This window comes from Ailuropoda melanoleuca, chromosome 10, assembly GCF_002007445.2.
Source record: "Ailuropoda melanoleuca isolate Jingjing chromosome 10, ASM200744v2, whole genome shotgun sequence".
NCBI lineage: Eukaryota > Metazoa > Chordata > Mammalia > Carnivora > Ursidae > Ailuropoda > Ailuropoda melanoleuca.
Window position 1 is genome coordinate 83744330 of NC_048227.1, and position 21684 is coordinate 83766013.

At 46.8% G+C, this 21684-nt stretch overlaps 1 protein-coding gene across 3 annotated transcripts; it reads left to right on the forward strand.

Moving 5' to 3' along the window:
* Positions 1-1067: 1067 nt before the first annotated feature.
* Positions 1068-16307, forward strand: TNFAIP3 (TNF alpha induced protein 3). 3 transcript variants are annotated; one of them, XM_011219537.3, is made up of 9 exons: positions 1068-1234; positions 4593-4902; positions 8108-8298; positions 8968-9115; positions 9274-9444; positions 10256-10436; positions 11828-12747; positions 13401-13597; positions 14309-16307. In XM_011219537.3, the coding sequence occupies exons 2-9, from the start codon at positions 4608-4610 to the stop codon at positions 14591-14593; spliced, it is 2388 nt and encodes a 795-aa protein (XP_011217839.1). In that variant the 5' UTR covers positions 1068-1234; positions 4593-4607; the 3' UTR covers positions 14594-16307. The 3 variants fall into 3 exon arrangements, with proteins under 3 accessions (XP_011217839.1, XP_002915133.1, XP_034525087.1); XM_002915087.4 differs by having other exon boundaries at positions 13401-13582; XM_034669196.1 differs by having other exon boundaries at positions 11828-12396.
* Positions 16308-21684: the final 5377 nt, after the last annotated feature.

Consider the following 21684-nt stretch of genomic DNA (forward strand, 5'->3'; position numbering starts at 1 on the left):
CACTGCCCAGGTGCCTGATACCTGTTTCCACAGGACGTCCTTTGGGTAGACAGTGGGTTACCACACTATTTAATAAGGCGTAGGGATGGTGGGTGGGTAAAAAGTACTATCAGCCTTTGGCACCTTGGCATGAACCAACTGTCAGTTCATCTAAAAGAACTCCTAGGGGCACCTGGGTGGCTCAGTAACTTAATCGTCTGCCTTCCGCTCAGGTCATGATCTCAGGGTCGTGGGATGGAGCCCCCCACATCTGGCTCTCTGCTAAGCGGGGAACCTTCTCCCTCTCCCTCTGCCTGCCTCTCTCTCTCGCTGTCAAATTAGTAAATAAAATATTTTTTTAAAAACTAAAAAATAAATAAAAGAACTCCTAGTAGGGTCTTAGAGAGACATGTAAAGGATAGTAACGAACTAGAAATGATTTCTAAACTGAAATGCTACCTGAACATGGCGTCACCTGAGCAGAAATGGAGAAGGGGAAATCAATTAAGCGCAGGACAGGGCTGATAGTTGCTCTGATTCTTAATTTCACCTAAGATTGGTTTTGCCCCTGCAAATTTCAAGGCTGCGGGGCCTCGGGATGTCACCTCCACCAGCCTGGGGTCTGGGTGGCGGGAACGCTGGGGTGGGGACCGACAAAGGGCCGTGACCGCTTCTTTTTCTCGAAATCCCCACTGGGGCCCAGAGTAGGGCGCTCCCCTACGAGCTCATCACGTGCACAGCCCCAGCTTCTCAAACCCGACCCGAAGCCTGCAGTCCTGGACGCCCGGGTGGTTTTTAGGGTTTTCTTTCTTTATTATTTCCCTTCTTGTTCTCCACAGTTGGTGATTTTCTGCAGAAAAACGGCTGAGAAAAAAGAACCTATTTCATTTCCAGTTCCCATCACCGCGATTTCCACATGGATGTGACGTTGGGCCAGCTTCCGAAATGCCCAGGTGACTCACGCGGGGACACCCGGGGGCGGAGCTCAGGAGTTTCTCGCGCGGGGGGCGGGACGGGGCGGAGCGGGACGGGGCGGGGCGCCGCTCGCCTCCTGCGTGCCGCGCCTCCCGCGCCCCCTGCNNGGCGGCGGGGCGGCAGCGGGCGCGATCCACACCCCCAGCCGGCCCAGCGAGCGAGCGCCGAGCCCCGGCGTCCATGGGGCGCCTCCTCCGCGCGGCCCCGACCCCCGCCTGCGGCGCGCGCCTGCCCTGACCCGGACTTGGGACTTCCGAAGAGGATCGCGCGGCCGGGATAGGTAACTGCTGCGTCCCCTTGCCGTCGGCCACCGGGTTCGCGGGGCCAGGGCTGCGGGTGCGGAATTGGCAGCGACTCCCGGGCTGGCCTCGTCTACCTGCCATGGGTTTTGCAACGGTCCTGGAGGGAAATTTGTTGGCTGTTCGTGGCCACTGTAGGTTTTGAAATGCTAGGAGTCGAGGTCGCCGCGCCAGATGTTGGGGTGACAGCTCTGGAATCCTCCAGCCAGCTGTTCCTTTTAAATCCTGCAAAGAACTTAAGCTGCAGCAGACTGCTGGCGAGTAGCCTCCGGACTCCCAGGTCGGGTGGTTCTTGGTGCTTTGCTCCTTTTCGTGCCTTTTTTATTTTTAAATCGAACTCTGGATGCTGTTGGCCACGTCGACCTCGCAGAACCAATGTGGCTTCTTTCCAGATTGTGCAGAAGCAGCCCACCGCGGGTGGGATGTCGGGAGGCCACAAAACCCGGCGGGGGTGGGGGACTCCGCCACCCAGCCTGTCCAGAGACAGTTTGCAGATACACGGAGTGAAGTGCAGGGAGGTGGGTGGGGTCGAGGGACAGTGTTGATCTTCAGTGGCAGCGCTGGAAGAGAAGTGTGCATGTTAAAGTGGGTCGTTGGCCTGCTTTTCGGGTGCTCCAGTTTACAGGGATCTGCAGGCCCCTGCCACAGCCCCTAGCCCACAGTCAGACAGTCTTTGTCAGCCCGGGTCGTCCCACATCCTGCCACCTGGCCTCTCAGGAAAGCAGTGGTATTAAGTAAGGAAGGAGCTCAGCTCTTTTGAGACCGCTTTGTTTTCAGTTCTCCCTGCCTCTGATCTTCTTTCCTTGGAAAGCTGGTGGCTGGTCAGGTGTCTCAGGGCAGCATTTGGGGAGAACCGTTGTCCATTCAGCAGTCCTCTGGACCATAGCCCTAGTGCCCCCAATTATTGAGCACCCAGTTCCATTCTCATTGTCTGAGGTGCTGCTTTGATTTTTATGGTTCTTTGTACAGTTTTCGAAGTTTGGGAGGGAGACATTCCCAAAATTCGATGAGGCATTTGTTGATAAAAAGTCAGTGAGGTAACAAGTGTAAAAGAAATGTTAAGGGTGATAGCGTATGTCTTTACCTGTAAGGACGTTACAATCACAGGTCAGGGAAATTTATTCTTTAATCTTAGATGTGGAGAAGTCCAAGAACTGGGAATTTGGATGGTGGGTTTTGATTCTTTTAAGGAGGCGATTCTGCAGTCAGTGCAAGGCTAAACCTATGAATGAGATGACCCTGGGCTATGTGGTACTGACATTTGCATGTCTTGCTTACGGCTTACAGCTCTCACTATTTGAGGTCTTAGCAGAAAAATCTTTTAGTGAGAAGAGAATAATAGAAGGCTTAGAAAAACAAAAAGGCAACACCTAGTTTGTTTCAAATCTTTTTACTTCCCGCCTCTTCTCCTCTGAGAGCAGGCACTAGAGCCACAGGGGTAGTGTTGTGGGAATAGCAAGGGGCAGGTGTTAGGAAGAATATCTGGCGTCTAGGCAAAGCTGTCTGCCCTCGATGGTGTGGAACCTGAGCAGGGCCTGTCCTTCTGTTGTTTTGGCTGCAGACAGGGAATAAGGCCACCTTGGATTTTTAGCCCCAGCATCAAGCATGACACTCAACCTTCAGTAGGTGGGCAGGCAGTGCTTTTTGAGTGATGGACAGATGAATGAGTGACATTGAGAGACTTTGGCCATGCCACCAAGTGGAAACGGTGTAATGTTTTTATCCCCTCATTGTGCTTGTGGTCCTGCTATAATTTTGCCCAGTTCCACCTTCAGGGAATGGCTGACGTCAAAGGAAAGATTACCAACTGACCCAGAGAATTACTTCTCCCAGGCCTCACTGGCAATCAGATTAGGAATCCTGATCCAAAACTATCACCAGAAAGCAACCTTGTGGTCATCTAGTCCACCTTCTCTACTTTGAGTGGACCACAAGAATTTAAACCACTTCATCAATGACTTTAAGAGAGCCTAGACCCACCTAGGAATGGCTTCCCTAAAAAGCTAGGTTTTTTGTCACTCTTACATAGGTTTAAGGTCTTCCTCAACTAAAAGCTTGCCCTGGCAAATAGTAGGATACAGGAGTGAGATTAACAATTGCCATGAAACTTCCTGGGGAATATGTTCAGGCTCTGAAACCATCTTTGTCTTCATCTTGGAAACCAAGATGTGTGGTAAGGGACCCTGCTAAGGCTTGTGAGTGACAGCTGGCTTTCCACACAGCTCCACACTGCAAGGATCCCATGTCGTGTCAATTCACAACATCCCAGGCTGTTGGCATGGGTTGTAGATGGTGGGTTTTGCCCCCTGCTTCCTTCATTTGTCCTGAGTGTCCCCCTGGCCATCTTCCCTTGCCTGCTTCCAGACTTTCATTTCCTTCCAGCAGTGGATTATGCTTGAAGATTGCAGGGTGAAGACGGGGTGGGAAATGCATCTGAGTGTTGGTACCTGGAGCATGGTAATAAATGTGGTTGGCACTTGAGTTGGAATAATGGAACTCTACTGCCTGCTCTTGAAAGTGTTGAAAGTTGAAAGCTCTTAAAAATTGATTCTTCTATTATTGTTAAAATTCTATTTCTTATTCTGATGTTGTAAAGTTCAATGGAGAGGTTCCGAAAGACTTATTGTTTGCTCTTAAAATTGCAAAGCATCTTACTGGAGATAGGCTTATTCAGTTTTTAACCTTAAAAATATTATAATACATTTTATAAATGAACTCTTTGTAAGTATTTCTCTTTGGGGCTGAAGAGCAAACTCTGATCAGCGGCCTAGGTGACAACGTAAAATTGCAAGATTTTTCACAAAACATTTACTTTGCTGTATAGAGAGGGAGCGCTTAAAAGAGATAAATCAAGGCTTTGCCTGAGAGCAGGGGTTGCTGAGCAGTGGTCTTAGGGGAGGAGCTACAGACTTGTCAGGGCCGCCTTGTGGCCGCCACTGGCATCCAGAGCTCCTGAGATCCAGGGGCTGTGTCAGAGTGGCACGAGAATGGGATGGGAACTTGTTGGTTATGAGGTGCAGTACCTGTCGCTGACAGATAGGCTTGGCTCCCTGACAGACGTTACTGAAAATACGGGTTATTCCCCTCCTCCTCAGCACCCACTCCCCGCCTTCCTTCTCTTGTTTAGACTAATCTTTAAAAGTGATGTAACTTAGAACAGTCCAGTGTGAGTTAATCTTGGGGGCCAGCTAGTATCCTGGGAGATGAGGTGACTAAGATCTTTTGCCTACAGATGAGGGTAATGACAAGCTCAAACCCCGGGGTTTCCTGCAGGCAGGTATTTAGGAGTGGTCCTCAGAGTCGGGCTAACGGAATGGGTTTTGCTCCCCTCCTCTTCAGGTCTTACAGAGCACAATGGCTGAACAACTCCTTCCCCAGGCTTTGTATCTGAGCAACATGCGGAAAGCTGTGAAGATACGAGAGAGAACTCCAGAAGATATATTTAAGCCTACCAATGGGATCATTCACCATTTTAAATCCATGCACCGATACACACTAGAAATGTTCAGAACTTGCCAGTTTTGTCCACAATTTCGGGAGATCATCCACAAAGCTCTCATTGACAGAAACATCCAGGACTCCCTTGAAAGCCAGAAGAGGCTCAACTGGTGTCGGGAAGTCAGGAAGCTGGTGGCTCTGAAAACGAATGGTAAGAAGCTCTCGTCTAAGGCTTGGCACCCACAGCGCAGGTTCCCTGTTCCTTCATTTTTGATAGCACTGGCCCAAACTCAAGTCTCTTGAGAGCATAGACCCCTTAGCAAAGAATCCTCTATAAAAGGCATGTGATAAAAGCAAGCTTGTTTTTCAACCTTTTTATGAAGGATATTTTGTTAATTGTGCGTATTAACAGAGCCACTGCGGCTGGAGGGTGCTTTTCTAAACACCGTGCCTCCCACTGGAGGACTTAGGTATCTAATTTTTGTGGCTGTTTGTGTAATCATTTGTAAAATACCCTTTCCTGGCCAGTAATGGAAACATTAAAAGCCTTTAAGTTCAAAAAGAAAAGCGTGGTGTGAAAACTAGTATTACTATCGTTTGCCACTCTCATTAGAAAATGCTAGTAATGACGACCTTGCACATCTTGAATTGATGACATTTTATGGCTTAGCCAGTGAGTGGCTTCTGTCTGCCTCTCCCTGACCTAGGTTCTGTTGGCTTTGGTCCCGTGACATGAAGTAGAAAGATACTCGAGATTTTTAGCACAGACTTTAGACCTTTTCTTCATTATTTTTAGGGATTCCTAGTTCTGAATTTCTTGCTATCTGTATCTGCCCAGTGGTCCTTTACCACTAGGAACTGTTTGCTGTTCTAAACTTTATTGTTTTGTTTTTTGATTATTTCCTTTGAGCAAGAGTATGTGTATCATGGCCAAGCACACTGTTTCATGCAGATACATAAACCTTCATTATAATGTCGCTAATTATTACAAGAAGCAAGGAGACTGCCACAATCAATTAATGCTTATAGTCTAGAAGAGGGCAGGAACCAGGTTCTTATTTAAGTAACAGTCCTTCTTTAAGACCACCTCGATTAAAATAATACATCCAAGCACAGAAATCCTTGTTGACAGTGAGAGGATAAGAGTATTAATTAACTTTGTGCATTAACTGTGGCCATTTTTGAGTTGGGTAGCGTGGAGTGATTGGAGATAGGTATTTTGCGGTGTTCCTGGGGGTGGCGGGGGGAGGGGGNGGGGGGGGGGGGGGGGAAGGGTTCTTGTGCATTATTTCAACATCTTGCCTCTACTTTTGAAGCACAGATTCTTAGAAACAAAGGTAGAATGAAAACTGGGGAGAGCTAGTGTTTACATTTTTCTTGGCCTTAAATCAAGCGATGCGTAGAAGTGGGTAATTATGTTAAGTCATCATCAAGGGGTTTATATTCCTGACAGTTTGTGGTTTTAACTCTCTCCCATTTTGTTACAAAAAAGAAACGGAGTGAACTCTGGGAGAGTTGGAAACAGATTCTGCCAAACTAGAGATGTGGTAGGAAGAGGAAAACCTTATCATTAACAGAATTAACTGACATTTTAGGTTGAACTTACTCCTTAAGAAAATAATGGATATAAATAGTAAACACTTGTTTTGCAAAGATCTGTCATTAAAGTCAACAAGGATTCATGCTATAAATAAAGCCACAAAAGCAAGTGCATTTTGATAACATTTTCTTGGAAAAAGGAATGTGGGAGCTCAGATCCTCTTATTTCCCCACTTTCAAGAAAATTCCTTAAAATTCTGGAAAAGGAAGAAAAGATATTTAGGGGAGGGGGAATAGACAAAGTGACTTTTACTCTCTGGCTTTTATTAAACACCTTTTTTTTTTTAACCCTTCCCCTCTAGGAGGGTTCTACAAAGTCAGTGGTCTATTTGGGGAGGGGGTGATTCACAAGTTTGCATTTGAGGATATGAGACTGCGGTGAATGAGGAAGGGAGTAGGTGGTATAAAATTGAAACTTCATGTGAAAAATTCCAGCGTCTATTGGCTGCCGCGATTTCACTTGTATAATGAGTAGCCCTATTCCAGCTCACCCTGACCACACCCACTTGGAAAGTCCAGGGCGCCCTTCGCAGTTTAAATGTCTACACACCAGAACAAAAAGTACAATAGCTGTTGCTCAATTGCTAGTCAAATAACTTAGCACTGGGGAATTCCAGATGTTGCTTAGGGAATTTTGTACTGGTGCATCTCAATAAAGAACTGAAAGTAAGCGCAAGAAGAAGAAAAAAAGCCTTATCTTTGCTCTAGATTTTGCAAAGGGGAAATTTCAACAGAATGCAATTGTTGCCACACTTCTGCCAAGACAAAAGGCTGAGCGATCTTTTTTCGTTCATTCTTGTGAAGACTGACTTAGCTCGTCTTTCCATATGTGTGAGTTGCAGGGATACTAGCTCTGGATATATATGATTGAGGAGTTTTCTTTGTTGTTTTGTTTTTGTTTTTTACAGTTTGACTGTACTTAAGATTTGATATAAAATTTCAAAAAGCGTTGATAACCCTGCTTGTAGAGTAATGTAAGAAATTAGTTGACCTCTTCTGCATAAAAACAGTGGTGTACTTGGCCACGAGATATTAAGGTGTTGACTTTTTTGGTATTAAACATTCCCCGAAATGTTTATTGCATGGAGGTTGGGAAAAAAGTCTGTGTCCTGAATTGTAGGTTTTAACCTGTGAAAGTAATAAACTAATGGTAAAATTGGACCTGTTTCTCACAATGCTCAAAGGCAGGCTGAGGAGATAATGCGGTGTCCTCCATCCCACTTTACAAACCAGGAGAGGAAACTCCCAGGCCCCAGAGGCCTCAGTGGAATGGTCAAGTCATTTACCACTGAGTCATAGCCAGACCGTCCCTGTCTAGTAAACCGAGCCCAGGCAGCTTCCTGCTTTGTGCATATTGCCCTGTGTGTTCTCTCCAGAGCTTCAGAGTGACAGTGACAGTGCCAGTGTCTTGGGCAAAACATCAAGGAATACTGGAATGCAATGGACTTTAGAGATCATAATCCAATACTCTCATTTCACAAAGTGAAAAAAAAACAACACTCAGATGCTGAGGAATTTCCCCCAAGGTCACACCTAAACCAGTTAAGGCAAGTCAGGCTAGAACCAAGGTCCCCTGATAATCAGTCCCTGGCCCCTTTGCTCTCTTGGTGTCAGTCATTAAAAATAAGAGTGAAAAGAATGGTTTTTTTCCTCAAAGCCACCATCAGCTTGTGAAATGTTCTCAGTTGGCCATTGGACTAAGAAAGTAAACCGTTTGCATCTCTCACACGCCCTGTTGGGTCCCCGTAGCAGCAGCAGGGCTGGTGCATTCTGCAAACCTATGCTCGGCCTTTGATGTGTGTGGCTTCTGTCCTCAGGTGATGGAAACTGCCTCATGCATGCTGCTTCTCAGTACATGTGGGGTGTTCAGGACACAGACTTGGTCCTGAGGAAGGCGCTCTTCAGCACTCTCAAGGAGACAGATACACGCAACTTCAAATTCCGGTGGCAGCTGGAGTCCCTTAAATCTCAGGAATTTGTGGAAACGGGGCTTTGCTACGACACTCGGGTATGTTAACAAATGTTCCCCCAGTAAGTATCTATCGCTAGAGCTCCCTGGTAGGTGAAGGGTCTCTCTGGCCAGCCCCTGCTCTCAAGGAACATATGATGTACTAGGTCACATGAACTTGGCTAAGCAAAGCATAGTCCATGGAAAACACCAGAAAGCTCCTGTGGGGTGAACCTGAGGCTTTTGTCACTTCTGGGAGGCTTCCAGGCAGCAGATTCCCAGCTGTGGATCTCTTCTGTTGAGCAGAAGGGCTTCTGCTCACGGCCTTTCCTATGGTGCTTTGGTTGCTTTCCAATCTGATCACCCTTTGCATGCTTGACTGAGCCTGCCAGTCAGACTCAGACATGGGGCTCACCATTCTCAGTCACGGGCTTGGAATTTTTGTGTACATTTGGATAAGGGGCTTTGGTGTTATGCCTCATCAGGGATTTTTTTTGAAAGCAGGTGCTGTCCCCATCCTCCCCCGCTTTTAAGTTGGCCTTATAGTGGAAAATAGTAAAGGAAGAAAACCAAAATGGGGAAAAAAGGGTGATCATTTGAACGATGATTTCCAGAAAGGGGAAAAGTAAGCTGAGTTATATAAATGAATAATTGTAAAGCAAAGTCAGACTCAGTTTTTAATGCATAGTACATTCAATCATGATTTTCCCTTTACCCACTTCTCCTTAGAATTGGACGGATGAGTGGGACAGCCTTGTCAAAATGGCATCAACAGACACACCTGTGGCCCGAGGTGGACTTCAGTATAACTCACTGGAAGAAATACACATATTTGTCCTTTGCAACATCCTCAGAAGGCCCATCATTGTCATTTCAGGTGAGATCCCTGCAGGTTGCTTATTTGTATTCACGTGCTGCTTGGCCGTAATGCTTTAGCTCTCAGGAAAAGACCCCAAGTCACGCACGATAGAAGCTGAAGGGAATTCGATGGAAATCACCTGAGGGCCTTATTTCTCTTGCTCTTTCCCTAAACAGACAAAATGCTGAGAAGTTTGGAATCGGGTTCCAATTTCGCTCCCTTGAAGGTGGGCGGGATTTACCTGCCTCTCCACTGGCCAGCCCAGGAGTGCTACCGATACCCCATCATTCTCGGCTATGACAGCCAGCACTTTGTACCCCTGGTGACTCTGAAGGACAGTGGACCTGGTAAGAATGCTGAGCGTGGATTCACGTTTGTAACTGCTGGTAGATACTGGGACGCCCTGTTCCCACTGAACATCGGGCTCTTTGGGGACCTCTGGCCTCATTTATGTTTTTTAATTATTTTTATGTGAGTACAGTGTTCTGTCATTTGCCTGATTATCAACAGTAATGCAATGACAGTAATCCCACTATTTTTGCCTAAGGCTTGGAAGCACTTTCCACAGCTTAGTTGCAAGTGGGAGATGTAGGTATACACGTGACTACCGCCCTTTGATACATGACGGAGTAAGGCCCACAGAGCCCTGGCGTGGAGCAGCTAAATGTCAGGGTAGCTATTACTATGATAGCTTCCTCTGCAAGAGGCAGGGTGAGAAGTGCTTTAGGGACATCATCTCACTTTATTTCATCCTCTCGGCATCCCTGTGGACTGTAAGCCCTGTGAGCTTTGTTTTACGGACGAGACCCTTGAAGCTCAGAGAGGTTCAGTAACCTGCCTGATGTCACAGAGCTTGCTAGTGGCAAAGTCAGGATTCAGACTCAGATCAGTGTGATTCTGAAGTGTGGCAATTTATCTGACGAGATCCACTGCCTCCAGGCTGGCTAATATTCTCTGACCTTCCAGAACAAAGCCTTTTATGTTAGAGTTTAGTGTTTTTCTTCCCCATCTGAGTTTGGCTGTGGCTGGATGATACTTTTCCACCCTTTCATTGTATCCTTTCTGTGTTTTCGAAATGTGATCGTTATATATGCGGCCTCACACATAATCTCATTTAGTAGAATCATGTGTCGCTTATGGTATTTTTTTTTCCCTCAGAAATCCGAGCCGTTCCACTTGTTAACAGAGAGCGAGGAAGATTTGAAGACTTAAAAGTTCACTTTTTGACAGATCCTGAAAATGAGATGAAGGAAAAGCTCTTGAAAGAATACCTGATGGTGATTGAAATCCCTGTCCAGGGCTGGGACCATGGCACCACCCACTTGATCAATGCCGCGAAGTAAGAGTTTATCCTTTGCTCTGTCCTTTGCCATCTTCAGCCGTTTTACTTCGGCCATATAAGCTGATGCCACCCCAGAGCTCCACCATAATGTTATTTGAAGCCAGTTTCCTCCCATGTGAAACAAATTCAGAGCGGTGTACATGAATCAGAGAGGATGACCAGAGGCCGTACTAACTTGAGTTTCACCTGGGAACGAGGAATTTCTCCATGGTGACTTCCCTGCGTATCTGGATGCTGACAGTCAGAACTGTGGCTTTTGAGTATATTAAACCAAAGATAGTTTTGCTGCGTTTTGTTCAATTGCCCTAGTCCTAGGCTAGCAAGTGAAAATTCTTGGAAACACCTTTTTCTCTTGGCTTATGGGTGAGGACAGACACAGCAGACAACAGACGGGGTTGTAGACTGTGTGTATGTGGCAGCCATAGGGTTTTTGCCACGTGGAAGGTGGAGGAGAGACCCAGAGCGCATGTTGTGCACGTATCCAGATCATAAACACTGGCTTTCTGTTGGAGAGATACCTGTTTGTTAGGACTTGAGATAGAGCAGAGGGGACCATGGAGGCATAGGAGAATCAGTTTCTCATTGTGGAGGCGGACATGTGACGGAGGCTCAGAAGTCCATGGACGCACCTGTGGGTGCGTCGCTGCTCAGTCACTGTGCGGGGTGGTTCATGTGGATAGAGACCAGGCACGAGTTTAAGATTAATAACTGAAATATAGGCAACAAGGTCCTTCGGTGATTTGAACTGTAACACAGACTAGTCCCAAATGAACACCCAACATAATGTTTTACGAGAAGTTTGATCTCTGAGACGTTAAAAAGAAAAGTGACTTTTTAAAAGAGGAATAGAGGGGCACCTGGGTGGCACAGCGGTTGAGCGTCTGCCTTCGGCTCAGGGCGTGATCCCGGCATTATGGGATCGAGCCCCACATCAGGCTCCTCTGCTGTGAGCCTGCTTCTTCCTCTCCCACTCCGCCTGCTTGTGTTCCCTCTCTCGCTGGCTGTCTCTATCTCTGTCGAATGAATAAATAAAATCTTTAAAAAAAAATAAAAATTAAAAAAAAATAAAAGAGGAATAGAGTAACCCACTGTAGAGGCATCCCCAGAAGAGCCCTTTCTTTAGAAGTATCGGTCATTTGGGGTGGACCAAGTTGATTAAGTAAGACTGTGATTCTTGAAGTAGCGAAATCTTCTTAGCGGTACTAGACTGTGCCGTGTTGGAGGTGCGGACTCTTAATCATATGACCCTGCATTTCAGTGATGGGTTATCAAGTCATTGCCATAATCCACATTCTACAAGTTTGCCCTATGAGCTCATGATGTGAAAGCGTGTGTGTGTGTGTGTGTCTGTTTGTGTGTAGTCTCATGTTTTTCCTTTTGGTCTTCAGGCTAGATGAAGCCAACTTACCCAAAGAAATAAATCTGGTAGACGATTACTTTGAACTTGTCCAGCACGAGTACAAGAAATGGCAGGAGAACAGCGAGCAGGAGCGGAGAGAGATGCGTGCTCAGAACCCTTTGGAGCCTTCCGTTCCCCAGCTTTCTCTTATGGACGTAAAATGTGAAACACCCAACTGTCCTTTCTTCATGTCCGTGAACACCCAGCCTCTGTGCCATGAGTGCTCAGAGAGGCGGCAAAAGACCCAGAACAAATCCTCAAAGCTGCACTCCAAGCCAGGCCCCGAGGTGCTCCCCGGCATGGCTCTTGGGGCCTCCCGGGGGGAGGCCTGTGAGCCCATGGACTGGAGCCCCAAGGAGCCAGCTGGGGGGCCTCATTCGGCCCCTCCAACGGCGCCCAGCCTCTTCCTGTTCAGCGAGACCACTGCTATGAAGTGCAGGAGCCCCGGCTGCCCTTTCACGCTGAACGTGCAGCACAACGGATTTTGTGAGCGCTGCCACAACGCCCGGCAGCTTAACGCGGGCCACCCCTCGGACAGCACGAGGCACTTGGACCCCGGTAAGTGCCGAGCCTGCCTGCAGGACGTCACCAGGACGTTTAATGGAATCTGCAGTACTTGCTTCAAAAGGACTACGGCAGAGCCCTCCTCGGACCTCAGCTCCAGTGTCCCTCCTTCCTGTCACCAGAGGTCTAAGTCAGACCCCTCACAGCTCATCCAGAGTCTCTCCCCACATTCTTGCCGCAGAGCCGGGACCGAGGCTCCCTCTGGCTGCCTCTCTCAGGCTACACGGACTCCAGGGGACAGGATGGGGACGAGCAAGTGCAGGAAAGCCGGCTGCATGTATTTTGGGACTCCAGAAAACAAAGGCTTCTGCACGCTGTGTTTCATCGAGTACAGAGAAAACAAGCGTGAGTGACAGGATGGACTCCTAACCCCCGTTTCTAAACCCCTGGGCTAGATGCAGTTTTACTCCCCAGCTGCAACAGAGCAGCTCTGGGCAGTGGGGGAGAGAGTGGCTGGCCCAGAGGGACAGTCACATGAAGGCGAAAGACACAGAAAACCACCTTCCAAAGCCCTACAGCCCCTCTTAGATAGAGTTCATAGAATTTGTCTTCACGAGGTCATTCAGTGTCTGGCCTTTGTGTGATAGAGTTTAAACAAGACTTCTTTGGACACGTAGGTGTAATAGAGAAAAATCCAAAGCTGAAGGGCAGTAGCTGGAGAGGGGGAGGTCTCCGCTGACACTGTGAGAAAACACGGGTGGTTTTAGAAATCTCTCGTTTGCAGAGGGACAGACGGGCAGTTAGTGTCTCTGCCTTTTCTGTTCCTATGCCTCGCCAGTGTGGCATGTTCAAAAGCGAGAGGCTTGTAAAGTCAAAGATGTTTCGGTAATGGCATTATTGTTTTTCCTTTGGCTGAATTTAGAAAAGGTTATGCTCACATACGCACAGTCCAGGCTGCCCTAACCTGTATCCAGAACCTGTCTGTCTGTCCCACAGCGGTGTCTCTCTCTCTGCTTAGAGACCACACGTGGCACTGATGAGCTCCAACTCTCTTTTAGATTTTGTCACTGCCTCCACGAAAGCCAGTCCCACGGCCCCCAGGTTCCAGAACGCTGTCCCCTGCCTGGGGAGGGAATGTGGCACCCTGGGAAGCACCGTGTTTGAAGGATACTGTCAGAAGTGTTTCATCGAAGCTCAGAGTCAGAGATTTCATGAAGCAAAAAGGACCGAAGAGCAACTGGTGAGACATTTTGAGGTACTTGCCCTCCCCCATTGGGCCAGCCCTCTCGCTGGAGCCCAGACAAGCAGACGTTCCCCCGTGCCAAGTTCCGGGAAAGAACCTGAGGGGGTGGGGGGAGAAGTCACTGTGGCCCCCGGCGTTGGAAGTGCAGCAGCTATTCTTGATGTTCATGGCCTAAGTGTGCTCTAGAATTCATTTAAAAAGTAAAGCAGGTCAGTCATAGAATAAAACCTCTTGGAGTCTCCGAAAAGCCGGATGCTGAGCAGAGACTTCTGATTGGTTAGTAGCAGCACAGGCGTGAGTGGAAGTAATCCTTTATCCCCAGACGCAGGGGGGAGGCAGCAGCCCGGGTGCCCCCACACAATGGCATGTAAGAAAAGCAAACTTTGGCTGGTGGTTGCCTCCCCTGTTGTTTAGAGAATGGTAGGGAATCTGTCTCGAGAAGGGCAGCTTATTATTCATGCAAGCGGAGGCGAGCTGGGCCAGGGTTCGGAGGCCCCTGGGTGGTCGCCCTCGGCCTCCAGGGGCCAGGCCTGCTGTCATGGGACTGGGAGGAAGCGTCCTTGGCCAGCTCCCAGTCACAGCACAGGGAGCTCTGGTTCCCTGGGTCAGGCGGCTGCTCTCCAGCCCGCAGAGTTCTTGGGACCACCCGTGCTGTCAGACGGGGTTGCCTGGTGCTCTCCCTGAGCAGTGGGGCCAACAGTGTTCTCTGCTCTTTCCACTCAGAGATCCAGCCAGCGCAGAGACGCGCCTCGGAGCACAGCGAGCACCTCGAGGCCCAAGTGCGCCCGGGCCTCCTGCAAGAACATCCTGGCCTGCCGCAGCGAGGAGCTCTGCATGGAGTGCCAGCACCTGGGCCTGCGAGTGGGTCCGGGGGCCCACCGGAGCGAGCCAGTTCCCGAGGAGCCCCCCAAACAACGCTGCCGCGCCCCTGCCTGTGATCACTTCGGCAACGCCAAGTGCAGCGGCTACTGCAATGAGTGCTTCCAGTTCAAGCAGCTGTACGGCTGACGGATGCGGCGGGCCGGCCGGGCCACGGGGGACCGCGAGCCTTAGCCGGCGTGGTGCTGGCCCCTACGTACTGCGATGCCCAGCAGGGAGCTGCGGGCGGCCTCGAGCAGGGGAGCAGAGAGAAGCTCGGGGCGCCGTCGCGGCCGGCCTGCCCCGGGGGCCTCGGAGCGAGAGCGAGGCCAGGGACTGGCAGCCCATGGTGTGTCCGCTCTAGCCCGGTCCCCATCGGGGCTGCTGCTGCTCCTCGCTGCCTGCCACGCGGAAGGCCGGGAACTTCATGGACATGGAATGTGTGCCGGGACAGCTTCATGGTCTCGGGAGAGAAGGGAGAAGATGCCCCCAGCTGTCCCCCCGCGCGCCCCACGGGGGCCTGGCTCGGAGCCAGGGAGCTGGCCCGCCGCGCCCACAGGTGCTCTGCCGCAGGTTCAGAAGCTCAGGGAGAACGGCCGGCCGGAGCCAGAGTGTCAGCGGGGAACAGCCTTTCCCTGCCGCCTCGTTCCTGTCCGGCGGACGCGGCGGACACAGAGCCACGCAGACTGTGGTTCTGAGGCTGCTGAGGCCGAATCAGTTCACACTGAAAAGCAAACCAGCTGCTCTTTACAGTATGCACCTTGGAAAAAGTCTGAATATTCTAGTGGGAAGATGTGTGACCCTTGTGGTTGTCACTGTCTTCACTCCTGAAGAAGTTAGCCAGAACTGAGGCGTGCATAAAAATGTGTACATATATATTGTACCCTTATATTATGTATGAGGGAATTTTTTTTATTATGTTGAAACACGGCCCTAGAGATGTAAGTAGGAAGACTGAATAATAACCTATTTTCTGGTTGTTGTTGGGGCGCCATCTGTATACAGCTAGCATGAATTCAACCAGCTGCCTTGTTAGAGTGAACTCCCTATTGTGTCTATGTAATTCACTTTATTTATTTTATTTCAAACTTCAAGGTTATTTAAATGAAGACGTTTCTTCTGCTCTGGGTAAAGTGCTTGCTGTAGTGTCGAAATAACATATTCCTATTAAGTCCTCTTTCAGGAGGGCACTGCGTACCTTGGGGATTTGGTCTCTGTGATGTGATGTGGTTGTCTTCCCTAAGAAAGAAGGAATTGCATCAAAGGGATATTCATTAAAAGCTCATGCTTCTTAATGAAACTTGGGTCAGAGCCCCTTGCTAGCCAGACAGAAAAACAAAAACCAAAACTGCTCTCCACAGTAGACAGATGCCTTGAATATCCTACCTCCTTAGAAATAAGATTGGGAAGGAATGGGGATGAGATTGGAGAAGGTCACCGGGAAGATGTGACCTTTAATGATGGTTCTATTTGCTGTTAACGCTGTGTCCTGGGGTGCTGGCAGTGACCTCACAACCAGTGGCACCTTAGTGCTCGGACAGCAAAACTCTGTGACCATGAGCATAAGGAAATTTCTTTCTGTCCTTGGCCTGCAGATTCTCTATTTGCTTTGTGTTGCTGCCATACTTTTTCTAGAAAAAAAGGGGGAAAAACATTGTCCCCAGAGGTAAAGGCTGCCTTTTTTTTTTTTTTTTTTTTTTTTTGTTGTAACTTATGACCTGAAAATATTAGCAATCTATAACTCTACACAGCCTTTCCTGGTGTTGCCTGACATGTTTGCCACCTCAAGTGCCATTAAGTCTATTTCCTGGACATCTTAATAATTTTTTTCTAAAGATATCAAATAAACTTCAGTGTTCATCCAGTTCTTCTAAAGTCGATATTTTAATATTTTGTGTGTCTCAATATTTTCATTCTTAATGTGAAAAAATGGAATTATTTATACTTATTATAGAAAGCATTTGAAATTTGCACATTTAGTTGTCCTTAATAGAGAGCTGTTTACTCTGTTGGATTCCTTCAAGCTTTCCTAAATATGTGTAACTTTTCCCAAAACTCAATATTAAAAAATAAATTATTTAAGAACAGATTTTGATGTTTTCTGTTTACAAATGGTGAGAGAAAGAGACCCGAATAGTAAGGCCATGTTTCCCAAATAGCTTCATTTTGAGGTACACCCGGACAGCGGACATGTGTCCCATCCCCATGTAGTAAGAGAACTTGGTGAATGTTATGAGGGCAGGGCATTGTTCAACCGAGGGGACACCAAGGCCCAGACAGGAGTGGGAAGGGTCCACCTGTCCCATTCCCAAGAGACATTAGGTCTGTGCCCTGTGCCCCTCCAAATGTTCCTGCCCTCCTCATGCAGGGCAGAAAAGGAATGCAGGAGAGAGGAGTAGAGAGAGGCTTGAAAAGACAAATAGGAGGGAAGAGGGAAGCCTGGTGTAAGATTTCCTGGGTCAGACCTTAGCAGAGGTAACGGATGGCCATGATGGCTGCGAGGACTGGCAGCACCAAAGTCCTGGGAAATTGTGAAATGACACGTTCTTCCACCCAATCAAACATACCCACAGAAGATTGATTCAGCAGGACTGCAGCTCCCGGAATCTCTTTTTTTAAAGCTCCCCAGGAGATCTGATCTTCAGCAAGATTTCAGAACTGTGCTTCAACAAATCATTCGTGATCTTTTGTTAACTTACTATGGGAAATGTTAACACAGAAGAAAGTAGGGTCTGATAAACCCTCATGTATCCATTATCTGGTTTCAACAACTGTCAGCATTTTGCCAAATCTGTTTCATCTTTCACCCCCTCTTTTTTTTCCTGTATGATTTCAAAGCAAGTCCCAGCCATGTGTGTCCTCACACCCATAAATACATCAGTGTGGATCTCTAATTGATGATTTTTTTTTAAAGATTTTATTTATTTATTCAACAGAGATAGAGACAGCCAGCGAGAGGGGGAACACAAGCAGGGGGAGTGGGAGAGGAAGAAGCAGGCTCATAGCGGAAGAGCCCGATGGGGGGTTCTATTGCATAATGCCGGGATCACACCCTGAGCCAAAGGCAGACACTTAACCACTGTGCCATCCAGGTGCCCCCTGATGATTTTTTTTTTTATACAACCACCGTTTTTACACCTAGCTAAATGACTTTTAGTGTCATCCAATGCTAAATACGTATTCTAACTTCTCGGGTTGCCCACTGTACAGAGTCTGATTCCTTTGGGTTGCTAGCAATGAAAGAGCTTAAGCCTCTTTTATTCTGTAACATTCTCTTTTCATTTTTCATCCTATTTATTTGTTGAGGCAATTGGGTCATTTATTCTGTAAAAGGGCCCACATTCGGAATTTGGCTGACTGTTTTCTTATGGTGCCATTTAGCTTGTTCTTCTCTACTGCACTTTAGATCCAGTTCTGGTTCATTGAGGCAAGAATCGTGCACAGGTGGTGCCATAGGTCCCATCGAGCCCCATCCTGTGTGAGCTACGTGAATGTCAACCCGGAGGAATCATGAAGCCCCAAATTCACCTCTTCCCTTTTTATCCATTCTTCCTCCCATCTCTCACCCAGCATTAAAAACTACAATTCTTCAATCAGCATGATGAACATAAGCATTTGACCATAAGTCATCAGCACTTCTAAAATAGGAAGTGACTTAAAATTAGCAAATTATCTCTGACTCAGAAGAATGGCACATAAAGAGGGAAATAGGGCAGGTTGGGAGGACAGCAAGGGAGCCCGTCGGGGCAGGGCTCCAATCTGGAGTCATGGGTGGGCCTCTACAGATGGGGGGCCTAGAAAGCATATGTACAATTTTATGTCAGGGTGTGTACATTATTTTTCTGGAGTGAAGCCAATCAGTGGCTTTCTTCAGAGTCTCAAAGAAAAGATGACTTTCCATAAAGGGCAAGAACCTTAGCATAAAGAGGGCCGAGGAATAAGACTTGGGGGAAGCTGATCTTTGCTTCCAGCTCTGCAAATGTCACCCTCATATCACACAGGGGTGGAAGTTCATATCCAAAATTGAGTTCCTAATATTCTATCCCTGCCCCCTTCTTTCCATGCTCAGAAAAGGGCATTATCTTCCCAGCCACTCTAGACTTATTCCCCCTCCTCCCACATCCAAACCTTATGAAGCATATCTCCAAAGTGTCTCTCCGAATCCATTCCTCACGTCTATCCTTCTGCTGCTCTGGCCTGGGCCCTAGGCTCTTTCTGCCTTTTTGCCTCCACTCTCCACTTTCTAGCCCATTCTCTCAATGTAACTTTATTGCTCACCTGTGCTTGTAGACCAGAGACCTGGTGATGCGTCTCCTCTAATTAAAACTCCCTGATGGCTTTTCCAAAGCTGGGTGCGGGCAACAGGAGGTGCAGGAAGAAAATAGGAAACCTCTGAGTTCATTTGGTGAATATTTGATACATGAATTACTACTGGCGTTCTCCCTTTCTCAACATCAGAGCCCCCTGTCCCCTGAGCAATCCTAAAGGAACGGTGAGCTGCCCAGCTCAGGGGGTAGTAGTGATACCTGCACTCATCTGCTTTCTGCATGTTGAGACACTACATTTGAATTCTCCCACGCTATGTGATTTTAGGGCCAAAACTGATGGAGCCATGCCCCCTATAAACTTTCCTATCTGCACACCTAAGCTTGGAAACCACAATTTTTAGTCTGCTTAAAAATTATCCAAATGAAGAGTTTCAGGGGGTTTTGAACCCAGTTATCGAAACATAACTCTACATCTTCCCAACAAATTGACATCAAAGATTGGAATTTACTGACTTTCAACAAAAACCATTGCATTGTCGGTAGCTAGAATGAAATGTAACTCATCACGAATAAGAACGCACAATAATTTTTTTCTTTCTATTCTGCTTTCTATCCTCTGTAGGTGTCCTTTCCAGCTCTGGAGGTCATTAACCTCAAGGATCACAACAAAGTGAACTTAGACTCAGACTTTGGAATAGCTTTATCACAAAGTGATAATGATTTTAAAAAAATAATGAAGTATATTTATTGATTTCATTATGTCTTATTGAGAGCAAAAGGTGTTTTTACCATTAATAAAAAATAATCACTTTAGAATATTGCTTCATCTTTATCTCAGTGCTTTGAAATCCCTACATTGTGTGATTTTTTAATGTTTTCTATAAACAATAGTATATTTTCATTGATTTAAAATAATACATATATTGTGAATGCACTCTCAACAATGTTTTTAAAGATTTAAATCATTATATGAGATGAGACCAAAAGCCTTTGGAGTTGAATTTCCAACATGTTATGCAGTGCTGTTGACAATTTGAACCAATTTAAGTATTCATTGTTGTCTTCTGCCACTATTTTAAGTATCTCACGAACTTCAATACTCTCTTCTGTATTCTCTAGAAAAGACAACTTTTGGTCTCAGGACCCCTTTACATTCTTAAAAATTATTAAAGACTCCAGAGAGCTTTTGTTTATGTGTGTTATGCATATTAATATTTAGCATTTAGAAATTAAGCTAAACAATGTCAAAACACAGAATATACAAGCAAACATTCCATTAGCTTCCAAAACGGTGATATCCTTACATGTCATGGAGCCTCTGGAAAACTCCACTGCATACTTAGGAGGGTCTGAGAACAAGAAAGGCAAGTAACACCTGAGTATTTTTATGCACATAATTTTTGACCTCATGGAGTCCCTGACAAAGTCATAAGGACCCCTGGAGGTCTCCAGACAATACTCTAAGAACCTCTGCTCTAAAATAATGATTCTTATTAACACAAGGTTGCCATCACCACACCAGTGACACCTGTAGAATGTTTTGAGAATGTCTTGTGTCTGTGCCCTGCCTGCGGCCAGTAATTTGTGCCTATTGCCAGGCAGTGGCCTCTACGCAGCCCTAATGGAGAAGATCTTCTCTAAACAATGGACTGTGTGTCCCAACCAGTAAACATTTTTTGAGCATGTACTCCATTATATGTGTATTTATTTCTTTATAAATTATATACATATATGACCATATCAATGGAATCTGAACCTTGTAAAACATTAAAAAAAAAAAAAAGAGAGAGAGAGAGAGAGATAAAAAAACCAAAACAAAAAAATTCTACATCTTCCAGCCATGCCCCAGGGAGTTTTATGCACACACCTTGAAGACAGTTGTAGAGATCATCCTGCAAAATTTTCTACCTCTTTTCCTTTTCTTGGAATGTCTTTCTGGATGCCCTTTCTGCCTTCCTCTCCCATCTCCCTTCTCCCTTCACCAGAATCTGGCAGAATTATTTCTTTGTGTTCTGCATTCTCTCGGACAGCATAGAAAGAACTTGATATTTTGTAAAAGAAATGTTAGGTTCGAACTCTGGCTCCATTGCCTGTTAATTATTCAGATTTGAGCAAGTTGCCTCCTGTCTCTAAGTCTCAGCTTCCTCAACTATAAAATGCTCCTTAAATGTTTTCTAAAATATATTAGGGAACTTCTCCCCATTCATCCTACCAGAAAATGTTCGTCTCTATCAGTAACTGAGCTAATGGTCCTCATTGCTGAGAACATATTAGAATCACCCAGAGGGCTTTTAAACAAAGCCAATGTCCAGAGATTTCCACCTTTCATTGGCCTGAGATGGTGCTTTTGGGTATTGGATGTTTTTGTTTAAATTCAGGTGAATCTAATATGCAGCCGGGATTTGGAATCAGTAGTAAACCGAAAGAGCACTGTTTTCACAGACACAGTGAAAGAAAAGAGAATGCAGTCACACTGCACACCTGCAGCATTTGAAGAAGGCAGGCGTCTCCTTTCAGGTGGTGCCTTCTGCAGGTGATCAACTTGTCATCTGCAACCCCACTAGGTAGCATTGATTATCACTATGTGCCTTTTTTGGCATAAAAGCCCCATCTTCCAGAGGCAATGTCATGTTAACCAAGATCAGAGATATACTAGTGTATTGGTAATTTGCATGAGAAAAATTTACTACCAAAGAGGTACAAACATTTGCACCCTCTGGTCAATGCACCCCTTCATCAGAGGCTCAATCCACGAGAACCCTTATTAGGATGCCTGGCGAGCCTGGAATCAGATCGAGGGAGCTAGTGTCTGAGTTCACAGGACAGATGCACCCTTCTGTGTCCTGGGACATGCCCATCTCTAGGTCCCAATGGTCAAGTCTTCTTTCCCTACACAGCAGGAGTCCAGGATGTGGCCTCCTACCCATGGTACTTCAATGGACCATGTCTGCTTTTGAGACCCTGCCTGTTCTT

Excerpts from the sequence above, each read along its gene's own strand:
- TNFAIP3 (XM_011219537.3), top strand. The coding sequence starts at position 4,608 with ATGGCTGAACAACTCCTTCCCCAGGCTTTGTATCTGAGCAACATGCGG. Across the intron at positions 9,116-9,273 it reads GCCCATCATTGTCATTTCAG|ACAAAATGCTGAGAAGTTTG; the intron begins GTGAGATCCCTG and ends TTCCCTAAACAG. Across the intron at positions 12,748-13,400 it reads CGAGTACAGAGAAAACAAGC|ATTTTGTCACTGCCTCCACG; the intron begins GTGAGTGACAGG and ends ACTCTCTTTTAG.